Source organism: Glycine max, chromosome 11, assembly GCF_000004515.6.
Source record: "Glycine max cultivar Williams 82 chromosome 11, Glycine_max_v4.0, whole genome shotgun sequence".
Taxonomy (NCBI): Eukaryota; Viridiplantae; Streptophyta; class Magnoliopsida; order Fabales; family Fabaceae; genus Glycine; species Glycine max.
This window is the reverse complement of record NC_038247.2, coordinates 39,302,766-39,314,444: the sequence shown is the minus strand read 5'-3', so window position 1 is coordinate 39,314,444 and position 11,679 is coordinate 39,302,766. Positions and strand designations below refer to the sequence as shown.

The window sequence follows — 11,679 nt, the reverse complement described above, 5'->3', positions numbered from 1 at the left end:
TATTTGTAATTAATTTTTCCATTGATTTAAAATTTAGATCAGTTTGGTTTTTGGTGGAAAAATAAATCGAGTTAAATTTTGACAAAAAAAGGTAAATTATATTTTATCTCCTCAATTTTATATTTTTTTTCAAATTATCTCTATTTTTTAATGTTATTAAACTCTCTTGAAGTTTGAGTTAAAGTAAAAAAGAAGTTATAATTACAATTTTAATTATGATTTATAAACTTAAAATTGTACCAAATTAAACTTAGTTAATAGAATTTACCATTTTTATTTCAACACAAAATTTAGTGTTTTAGTGATGCAAAGAAATAAATTATTAAAAATATGTAAAAAATAAATAAATTTCTGGAGCATTATCAGTGGGGGATAAAGTTTGTTTGTTTTTTTGTATGATACATTTAACTCCTTTTAATTGAATTTCAAGATATTTTTTTATTATATTTCTGTATAATACACGTTTTTACTATTTAAAAATTTAAAATCATCATATATTTTTCTAAATTTTAATTAATTTTATATTAAGATTTTAATTTAGAGATGCGAGGAAAGAGGGAAAAAAGGGTGCATGAATAAATAAGAGTAGGGATTAGCTTGAAAATTGAAATGAAGGAAGAAAAATGGTGAATGCACTCACTCACAGTCAGAGTCAGTTTGTGTTGGTGCTATTGAACTCCAATTGCAGAGGGAGCAAGAGTAGTAGCAACACCGTCTTCCGAAAACCCTTTGCGAAATTTTCATCCCTCACCACTAAAATTTGCCACGCCTCTTACCACCGTTTCGCTGACACAAAGCACACAACCCTTCTGGTTGAGACTTACCATCTCCATCACAGCCTCAGAGCCTTACTTGCAAAGCTTGAGAACGAATATTCCAACCCTCTTCACATGCTCGCAGAAGACGCTGATTGGTCCAAAGACCATTTTTGGGCTGTTGTCAGGTTCCTTAAAAGTTCCTCAAACTTCACCCATATCCTTCAGGTTGGGACCCTTATTCCACTCTTTAATTTATGTAACAAATTTTATTACTTTGCCTAAATGGGTCTTAAATTGCTTTGGGGGTGGGATTTATTTTTTCTTTTGATTGTGTTAATGGCAATACTCTTGGTTATTGGGTGAAATTTATTAGAAATTACAAAACTTTATAGGTTCCAACTTCCAAATTTTATTTAACGAGTTTCACTTGTAATTTTTATTAAATTTTATCCAATAATGAAGACTGGGTTAGAAGAGCGTGATACAGAGTTTTTTTTTTTTACTTTTATCCTTTGTGGTTTTTGAGTTCTTATTTTTCTTAGCACCTTGCATTAATAGGTGTTTGATATGTGGAAGAACATTGAGAAATCACGGATTAGTGAGTTCAACTATAACAAGATCATAGGCTTGTTATGTGAAGGAGGAAAGATGAAAGATGCATTATCTGCATTGCAAGATATGAAAGTTCAAGGTATCAAGCCTTCTTTGGACACTTACAATCCAATCATTCATGGATTATCCAGAGAAGGTAAGTTCAGTGATGCTTTACGTTTTATTGATGAGATGAAAGAATCTGGCTTAGAGCTGGATTCTGAAACCTATGATGGTTTGATTGGAGCCTATGGGAAATTTCAAATGTATGATGAGATGGGTGAGTGTGTGAAGAAGATGGAGTTGGAAGGATGTTCTCCTGATCCTATCACTTACAATATACTTATCCAAGAGTATGCTGGTGGCGGGCTACTCCAGAGAATGGAAAAGCTTTATCAAAGAATGCTTTCAAAAAGAATGCATGTCAAATCTTCTACTCTAGTTGCAATGCTGGAGGCTTATACCACATTTGGGATGGTTGAAAAGATGGAAAAATTTTATAGAAAAATCTTGAACTCAAAAACATGTATAGAGGATGATTTGATTAGAAAAGTGGCTGAAGTATATATCAATAACTTCATGTTTTCTAGATTAGAGGACCTGGCACTAGATTTATGTCCAGCTTTTGGTGAGAGCAACCTCGAATGGTGTTTCCGGCTTCTTTCTTATGCATGTCTTTTGAGTAAAAAAGGTATGGATATAGTTGTTCAAGAAATGCAAGATGCCAAGGTTAGTTGGAATGTTACTGTTGCAAATATTATCATGTTGGCTTATGTGAAGATGAAAGAATTCAGGCATTTGAGAATTTTGCTATCTCAGTTGCCAATCTACCGGGTGCAGCCTGATATAATCACTATTGGAATTCTATTTGATGCAACTAGAATTGGTTTTGATGGTAGTGGAGCTTTAGAAACATGGAGGAGAATGGGCTATCTATATAGAGTAGTAGAAATGAAAACAGATTCTCTGGTCCTTACTGCATTTGGGAAAGGCCATTTTCTTAAAAGCTGTGAAGAAGTGTACTCCTCCCTTCACCCTGAGGACAGAAAAAGGAAAACATGCACTTACCATGATCTCATTCCTTTATTGTCAAAACATACTGGTACCATCCACTGTATAAAAACCTAGACAGTTAACCAATCTTTGCTTTTATGAAAGTAAAAAAAAAATTGTAAAAAAATTGGCATCTTACTTCCCAGTTTCCATTACAGTTGGGATTGGGATGATGTAAAAAAAAAAATTAAAATTCTATTTGGCAGAGTGAAGACACTTTCAATTTTGAAATGAGTTTAGTTTATAGACGATGTCTAGGGTGGTCCAATAGGATAACTGGATCATGATGGTCAAAACAATAAGGAGCGTTATATTTATTATTAAATTATTGAAGGGTTGAGATGAGTTACTGGTAACCTGTCTTATCAGTTATTTTTAATAGAATTTATTTACAAGACAAAAATGTAATTTTCATGATTATTCCTTTAAGGTTTAGGGTTAATGTCTTTGATGTGCTGATGGGTGGTGGTCATCAACATATGCGGTGGAGATGGAAGGAGGCTACGGAGGCAATTGGAGGTTGAAGAAATCGGCGACACCTTTAATCGCTGCCACCCACATAGTTTGCCACCACCGGGGATGACCATCACCACTACACCAGCCCTCCACCGCACAATGACTTAACCAGATTCATGGCCTTTTGCTTGCATAGGTCCTCAACGATGTCGATTTTACAGATTCCATGGCTCTGATTTAGGTTCTTTTTTTGTTTTTAATTTTTGGATGAAATGAACCACGAGAAATTTTGTAATATGTATTCTAATGTGCATGTGATTTTGGATTGACATGAGAACCTGTGTATTGTAGGTGGGAGGAAAGAGTATTTGGCCATTAATGAACTTTGTTAATTTTCTGTTCGAGGTGAACTTTGTTTGAATCATTGTTGGGATAAATGGAAAGCATTGTTATGTGTGGGTTGTTTGAGTTTTATAATTATAGAATGCTCTACAAACATGGTTTGGAATACAAATACCCAAATCCTTTGTTTTGGTAAGAGGTACAATCGATGCAAGTGACGGGGTAGAATGGCCAAACACTGTTGGTCTCTGACTATGGCACAATGCAATGACCACCCTAGACATCGTCATTCTAAATAGCCTCTACTTCAAAATATAAATACCACAGCAACCCTGGAGAAATTGTTTTTTTTTTTTTACATCAAAATTATATATCATATTGATGAATAGAAGAATATCAAATCTTATTGGATAACTGTGTAATTGTTTTTACCTTAATATTTAGAATATCATATGTTCATTTGACTCAACGGGATTTTATTGCGCAGTTCTTTCTACTAGTTTCTACGTTCTGTTTCAGTTTGTTATGATTTCAATTTGGAGTTTTATTGCGTAAGAACGATTATCCTTTTTTTGCATGCTATAATTGGGGACATTTAGGGCGTTGCTGTTTTTACATTAATTGTTATATAATTTAAAATCACTACTTTTTATTATAATATTTTTAAAATTACATTTAAATATTTTTTAACTATTAATAATAAAAAAATCAATATATATTCACTCGCTATGCAATTCTTGTATCTGCCCCTTAAGAAGCCGTATTTATCTTGCCTCAATTAATTTCTCATCTCGCCAAGAAATAATTGAATAGTCTAGCCTCACTATGTATCTATAGTTTATCATAACTACGTTTTATTAACTCCTTTTTATAAATTGTAAAACAAAAACTTTTTTATAAATTAAAAACGATGCTACGTGTCTTATAAAGATTAATGGAGACTACAAACAAATGATGGTTTCGGATCATAAAATAACTTCTCTATCTCGCTAACTTGTGAAACAAATGTCAAATTTACCTTATTTAATAACTTCTGGAAAAACATTAAATTTCATCAAGTTAATCAATTAAACGTTATATATATAAAGAAATATTCAACACAAATACAACAAATTAATCTTAACTATGTAATCACATATAAATAATTTTAAAAAAAATGGTAGAGGCAAAATTGATTTTTCTTTCCTTCTTGTTTTCCCTTCTCTTTGTCAGATACAGATACATGATGACAGAAAGTATGCAATTTAGTTGTTTTCTAAAGACATTAGTCAACGTAGAAGCCAGTGAAGTCGTAATATCTATGTCTACTGAATCATGTTTTTAGTTCGTCAACGAATTCCAGACATAGTTGCCCTTACTGTTTGCTAGTTGGCAGATAAGATCCAAGTGTCAATGGATTAGATGAACACTACATACAACTACCATTATCTACAGACAAGGTACTGAAAAACAGCTCAATTTCTTCTAAGAGCTTCTTACTGCCCGTATCTAAGTACGCCTCTGATGTCATTAAATCAATGAGATACTCACAAATGTCTCCCATATTATACGATGTGGTGAGGACCTTCTTTATCGGCTCATTTGGGAGATCCTCTTGAGCATTGTTACTGTACATACGCTTTCTGCATTCCTGTAAATATCAGAAATGGCATAACTATGTGATACAACCTTACTTTTTTCACATTCTAACTTCTATACCCATTTTACACTTCTCTCCCTTTCTTCTGTATCCCATAACCAATAATATTTGCGACTTTTTCTTTTCCTTCCTGACTCTCTTTCCTCTCAAGGTATATACATTCCAATGAGTGTTAAAAAGGATTATTTTTTCTTACTTAAATGTGTTCGCATACACCTACGTGTTTTTCTTATGCTGAATCACCATTTGTCAGTATCAAATATCAATGGACCTTATAGATTAGATACGCATGAAAGAATCTTTGTCTGTGCTTTACAAATATAAAGAAAAAATGGTACGTATGGTGCAAACATGGATAAAGAATAAACTAATTAAGGAAACCTAATACAAGACTAGGAAGGAGTTACCTGGAGCATTTGATTTATAGTTGCAATTTGCTCTGTACTTAAGAAGTTAGATTTCAGTAGTTCTCGAAATAAAGCCAAAATCTCCGAGCTCAAGTTACTAGCAGAAAGGTTCCCCAATATGCCAGATATGCTTGAATTATCAAACACAGATCTCATCCACTGAGGGATTTTATGCAGTTTCAGCAACGCAATAGCTACAAGCACTGCAGGCCTTTGGTTGTTCATGAATGATTGTGATGCTAAAGCAGGAGCTGCCAAAGATACTGTCATCTCCTCTATAATCAATCTACACCAGCTACTCTCTTCTAAGACTTTTGTTTCCTTTGTCAGCTTTTCCCATCCCAGAATCATTGACAGACAGAGGGAACAATTTGTAGCCACTCTCAGATCATTATAGAAAACTAGCCCTTCCAATATACTCCTTATGGACATTATGTACCCAATAGTACATCTCAACTCTTCATGATTACTGTTTATTTGATCTGATATTCTTTTAAATAACTCTAACAGGCTATAAGAAGCAGCAATCTTGATTACAGTTGAACCAAAATGCAGAAGTCTGCACAAGTCATGGCAACGGATTCCAATGAAGGCTAGCGGCTCGGATGGATTCGTTGAAGCAAAGAAGCTTTGCCAATCCACGAACCCTGGTAGAATAGCATGCAAGCTAGAATCGAAAATTTAGGATTGACAACTCAGTTTTTTAAATATTTAGGAAGGAAGTACAAGGGGTGTAAAATATAATATTCCAAAGTCAAGTTACACATTCTATGATAAAAAAAAAGTTTTCTTATTGCTGATTCGAACCGGCTTACCTTTTAACGGCGAAGTAATGAAGCAAAAGAACAAATATTAAAGTTTCTCCTGTACTTGTTCCCTCGTCATGGTCAACCAAAGCAGGTCCCTTCGAAGAAGCCGCGCAGACTACAGTGTTGACCATGGAGATTATACAAGTATTAAAAAGAATGGCCTTGGAAGTCTCTTCAAGTGCTTTATTGGTGGAAAGATGCAAAATTAAGGAAAGAATGCCAATAACAAAGAGGCTTTCGTCACTCAAGATATCAACCTCTTTGGATGGAATTGAACACTCCATCATCTGCAGAAGTGGTAACGTGGTGTTAGAACAATCATTAATCTAAATCATTGTGTTTTCTAGTAAATTTAGGGGTAGTTGGTTAATTATAGAATTTTTGTAATATCAGAAAATAGTACTTGCATAAGTTGCATTCCATCTCATCTCTATTTGGTTTTGTATTTTAGATTATATCAATTTATTTCTTGCCTTTCAGAAACTGAGACATAAAAATCAGAGTCTCTAATCATGATCATGATTGAATTTATACGGGATGCAATGTGAATAAATAGAAGTTCAGCTACCCACACCTTCATGGTTATCGCTACCCAGCTTTGATCAACCGATAGTGTTTCAGGATGCACTGAACTCAAAGTGTTAAAAACCAAAATCAAGATGGACATGTATGTTGTTGTCGACAAGCTATTGCTCAAATAACACCAAGTCCTGATTGTTGTCGCTATTCCATGCAAAGATAATTGTTCACAAGCAGCTGGACAGACGAGAACCATAGTTGCCATGACATTCAGAACACATATTATATCATATTCCCGGCCTTCTTCCTCCAAGAGCTGTGCTAATAAGCACACGAAAAGTCTAGCTCCATAGTTATCTTCAGTTGATACCAACTCCGAAAGTGTCTGTACATTTACAGTTTGATAATTGTTTCCGATAATTATGTCAGCCTCTTCTAAGTTATAGCTTCTGCAGAATTTCAAAATCTGATGGCTTAATGAGTTGATTATGTTCTCTTGTTGAAACAGCCACTTCAATGACACCGTGTGAATTCTTGCTGAAAGTAAGTCCCATTCATCATTGTTTATGAGCTGGAATATTATCTCCTCCGCATCTCGACTATAGTGAATTTGGTAGTTCATACTGCCAAGACCCCTTAGTGAACTGTAAAGATTCACCAGTCGTGTCACGGTCAAATTATCAGTGGTCCGATTATGAAAATTGCCCCTATTAAGAAGAATATATTGTTCAAGAGACGCTAAAATCAACTTCTCATCTGCAAGTCTGGCAATGAAAGTCAGAAAACTGTTAGGGAAAACAGTCGTCAATGAATTGCCAATCAGGGGGATAGTAGTATGAAGTTTTGGCAGTTCAAGTACCTTTCATCATATAGCGAACTGGTGTACATAATCAGCAAAACAGCAGATTGACAAGAAGGCAAATCCAAACTGTTAGTACTCCTTTGCCCAAGCAAAAAGAGTAAATCAATAGGATCGCGAGGCAGGTGCAAAGCAGCCTCTCTAATTGGTTGTCCAGAATCATTTCCCAGGAGAGAATCCATGAGTGAACTGAGCAACAAATATATTCTATTTTTCATCCTATCTCCTGTAAACAAACCCAGACATTCAAATGAAAAACTGAACCAACCGATTGAAATCAGAGTCTCTGCAAATTCCATGGAATTAATACTAGAGTGCAGAAGCAATATCGAATGAAAAGTTTCCAGCAATCCCAGGGCAATGTCCTCTTCCATTTCATTGATGCCCACTACAAGCCATGGCAGTAAATGGGTTCTGCATATATCTAGAATGCCACTTCTAAGCTCCAGCTTACTAGAGTTAATGGAGTTTCCATCATGACTATATGCATATGCCTCTTTAAGTAGGTACAAACATTGCAAAATTTGGTTTATGTTCCTTTCAGAGACAGAGAGACAAGCTAAAATGGCATGGTTCGTTGCTTCCTCAATCGATTTTGAGAGATCTAAAGCTCCATTACAAGATGGAGATCTTATAAGAGCAACAAAGATAGAGCAGACCATTATAAACGTCTCGGGAATCATACCCATCTCCCCATCAGAATGCTTTCTAAGCATTCTTATCAAAACAAGAATCAGCTCCTCTAGTTGAGAAGTTGATACAGATCCAGGGCACTCAGAAATGCATTCATAAATGAGCTTCAGTGTCTCACATTGCACGGGGTGAAAAGGAACTTCAGCCACATAACGTAATGCTGGAATCAGAGTTGAGATTCCAACAACGAGTCTTAGTTTAAAGGTTTCCTCAGCAGTTGATAAAAGACCTAGTACCTGAAGGCACATCTTGACTGCTGGGTCCTTATACTCTGTTCATTAATAGAATAATTAGTAAGCCACCTAGGTATAACAGTAAGGTCAAAAACTAAGTTCTGCATTCACGAGCATATAAAGGAAAAAGTTGAACTAAGCTAAATTAGATTTAGAATTCGTCTAGGCAAGAAAACGGCCTTGTTTCAGTTGTTTGGCAATTTCTATACACAGTTCTCACCTGATAATCTTAATATTTCAAATAAATAATCTGCAATATTTTCTTCCACCAAAACTCGAATCTGATAGTCTGAATTTCTGACCGAAGACAAATAGTGAAAGAGTAAATCTAGAGTGCCGATTTGGACTTGACTGTCTGACGAAAGTAATGGGCCTTTGATGGCTTCAGCAAACAGATTTACCAGAGATGTGCCCTTGGTTCCGTCCTCGGTTTCTTTAGAGTTAACTCCTCCATTGGAAGACATGTTACTAGTATCGTATGCACATTCTTCCCTGAGCAAATGTCTTCGAGCCAGCATAGTCAAAAGTGCTAATCAACAAAAAAAAAATGGAAAGTGTCAGTTCAAAAAAGAGACAAGAACGAAAGTTATGCTGTAAACTATGGCATCTTACTATTACTGAAAGTGAAATCTATTCTGTAAACTGTGGCCATACTGACTTCTAACCGGCCTTGGAATGATTAACATCAATAACTCGTTCATTAAGACAAAATGGTCATCAGATGTGATGCATGACATGACGATGTTTCTTTTTGTCTACGTATGGTGAACATGTAACCGGACCTTTGCCTCTTAAGTCCTAATAGTAAAGGTCTAATGTTCTATACCACGTTTTCTTGTATCTATGAGTAGTTGAGTACCTGTGAGACAAATAACAAATCTCTTTCAGAGAAAGTGTCCTAATGTCAATCTCTACCCATCCAAAACAGGCTTCACTCAGGAGAGGCAAAAGTTAAAACAAACAAGACACTCAAGATAGAAGTCTCAAATATTATTTTCAAGGAACAAAAAATAGTGAGGAATTGATAACGGACCAATACAATTCAAGCGAACATCATCATTTTGAGTCTTCATGAGAACATCCACCAACAGATACAAGATCTGTGGACAGAAGGGAATCAACATATCACTTCCATCTCCCCCTGCTGATGTACTCTGAAGAACATATAGTTTGTAAAGGACAAAGAGAACCTCCCCGCGAATCTCCTCACTGCAGCAAGCGAGCAAAGGACTCACCACATGTGAAACAAATTTGAAAGACAACAGAACAGCATCCAAGACATGAAAAATACCTCGGCAATTGAAGGCCCGTAACAAGAACAGAAATGAAACTATACATGTCTTTGATGTGTGCATGGAGATCATCATCCTTCTCACAATTCAGAAGAGCCCCAAGGCAGTGAATCTGTAAATTCAGAACAATAGAAACAGTCTGTGCATAGGAAGTAGAAGGAACGAGGTGAAAGTAAGAATGGAAATTACCATGTGCAACTGAGGGGAAGTCCAACCCAAAGCAGCGGAAGCGATGCGATCGGAAATCCTAGCGATGAATTGGGAGCAAAGGGAAGGATCAGCGGAGGAAGAGAGAGAGAGGATGAGATGCGTGAGCTGAGCGGCGATAGGTTGGTCGTGGAAGGAGGAGAGGGCGGCGAGGAGAGGGGAGAGGAGGAAGTGAGGGTGGAAAGTGAGAAGGGATTGAAGGAAGTGAGGGATGGAGAGGGAGCGAGAGAGCTGGGAGAGAGCGTAGGAGACATGGACGGTTGGGGAGAGAGGATTGGAGACAAGGTTGGAGAAGCACACGAGGCAGAGGGAGCCACCTTCATCGTGCGTTTGAAGGTTCAACGAAGATCGATGGCCCTGAGAGCATGAAATTGAAAAGCCACCGTCATCCTCTGACTGTGAATCGCCGCGCCAGTACATTCTCCTCTTCTTCTCTAAACTCAACACTCGCCACAATATTGCTTTGCGCGCCAAACTATTTTTAAATTCTACAGATACTGTTAAGCTTAAGCTCCGCGTGTGTATGCTGAGAAGTGAGAATAGTTAACCAACTTTTGCATAATGAGATGTAGCAATGTATTAAATTTGGCTAAATTGTGAAATTCATGTCTGCACTCATAAGTTATAAACAAACAAAAATTTAATCCTTAAATAGTGTGATAAATTAGTCTTGCTTGTGAGATTATTTTATCATCAAAATGTAATGTTTAAGAATCAATTTGATAATAAGGTATATTTTTATAGGATCAATTTGATATTAAGTTGTAAAATTTAAGGACTAATTTGTCATTAAACTATCTACATGACTAATTTGCCACATTTTTTTTGCATATTTAAGAATTAAAATTGAGTTTTTCATCTTTCAAGAATCAATTTGTCAAAAAACATTCAAGGATGAATTTTACTGTTTATCCTATTAAATTTATAATTGTTTCACTACAATTTTATTATGATGTTTTAAATTTTGAATTTTTTATTACTTATTTTTATTAACCTTTCATTTGTTTCATCTGTTTTTTTATTTTATTTTCAACCTTCTATATTTAATCTTTTTTATATTTTAATGGTTTATTTTTAAAATCAAGCAAATAACAATAAGAACTTAAATAGACCTTAAATAGAGAAAAATTAAATATACATTAATGTGATACATTTAATACTATTTTTGCTTAATCACAAGTTTCTTCTTACAAGTCTTCATGAAAAGATCAATTGAATATTATTTGTTTAATTTTATACTTTATATGTTTCATTATAATATATTTGAATCTTATTTATGCTACTCATATTAATAAAATAAATATTAAAATTCTTAATAAATATCCGAAAAAAAATATGTAACTTTTCAATAAAAAAGATGAATTATTTTATTAAATGAAATAGTAGTTTTCTTAATAGAACAACAAAATGGTAGTAAAGTTGTAGTGTTAAAAATTAATTATTTTTTGTCGACTTTGGTTTTTTTTTTTTTTTACAATTTCAGTTTTTGATATTATTCTGTTGTTCTTATAAAATTATAAAGTCTTGATACGAGTCCTGTTTGTAGTGAAAGATATTTATTTTAGTCCCTATTATTTAAGAAATATTTTATGTTTTCCAATATAATATATACATATAGTTGTCAGATTGTTAGTGAAGAATGAGAAAAATTAAAATTGTAAAGTAAAATTTTATAGATACCAAAACTAACCAAATAAGTTATAAGAACTAAGTCTGAAATCACAAAATAAGTACATTATAGGAATTGGAATTATATTTAAGTCTAAAAAATCATATTTAAGTCACAAATTAATTTCTTAATTTTAATAAATTTCATCCATG

General features: G+C 34.5%; 2 protein-coding genes across 3 annotated transcripts; one reads left to right on the top strand and one right to left on the bottom strand.

Annotated features, from left to right (window-relative positions):
- The first annotated feature begins 543 nt into the window (after positions 1–543).
- On the top strand, positions 544–3,316 carry LOC100789335 (pentatricopeptide repeat-containing protein At4g14190, chloroplastic). 2 transcript variants are annotated; one of them, XR_003263491.2, is made up of 4 exons: positions 544–983; positions 1,317–2,451; positions 2,833–3,099; positions 3,210–3,316. XR_003263491.2 is itself a non-coding variant. In XM_026124502.2 (3 exons), exons 1-3 carry the CDS (start codon positions 624–626, stop codon positions 2,859–2,861), a joined length of 1,524 nt encoding a protein of 507 aa, XP_025980287.1. In that variant the 5' UTR covers positions 544–623; the 3' UTR covers positions 2,862–3,316. The 2 variants fall into 2 exon arrangements, 1 of the variants encoding a protein (XP_025980287.1); XM_026124502.2 differs by having other exon boundaries at positions 2,833–3,316.
- Positions 3,317–4,371: 1,055 nt separating this feature from the next.
- Positions 4,372–10,306, bottom strand: LOC100784718 (protein PUTATIVE RECOMBINATION INITIATION DEFECT 1). The gene is made up of 9 exons (XM_003537478.5): positions 9,841–10,306; positions 9,651–9,763; positions 9,393–9,568; positions 8,580–8,888; positions 7,434–8,397; positions 6,630–7,338; positions 6,062–6,342; positions 5,247–5,913; positions 4,372–4,830 (listed from the first exon to the last, which is right to left on the bottom strand). The coding sequence occupies exons 1-9, from the start codon at positions 10,276–10,278 to the stop codon at positions 4,609–4,611; spliced, it is 3,879 nt and encodes a 1,292-aa protein (XP_003537526.1). The 5' UTR covers positions 10,279–10,306; the 3' UTR covers positions 4,372–4,608.
- Positions 10,307–11,679: the final 1,373 nt, after the last annotated feature.

Coding starts and splice junctions, on each gene's coding strand:
- LOC100789335 (XM_026124502.2), top strand. CDS start 624: ATGGTGAATGCACTCACTCACAGTCAGAGTCAGTTTGTGTTGGTGCTA. Junction 984..1,316: donor ACTTCACCCATATCCTTCAG/GTTGGGACCCTT, acceptor TTGCATTAATAG/GTGTTTGATATGTGGAAGAA. Junction 2,452..2,832: donor TTTATTGTCAAAACATACTG/GTACCATCCACT, acceptor TATTCCTTTAAG/GTTTAGGGTTAATGTCTTTG.
- LOC100784718 (XM_003537478.5), bottom strand. CDS start 10,278: ATGTACTGGCGCGGCGATTCACAGTCAGAGGATGACGGTGGCTTTTCA. Junction 7,339..7,433: donor AGTTCGCTATATGATGAAAG/GTACTTGAACTG, acceptor TTTCATTGCCAG/ACTTGCAGATGAGAAGTTGA. Junction 6,343..6,629: donor GGGTAGCGATAACCATGAAG/GTGTGGGTAGCT, acceptor CCACTTCTGCAG/ATGATGGAGTGTTCAATTCC.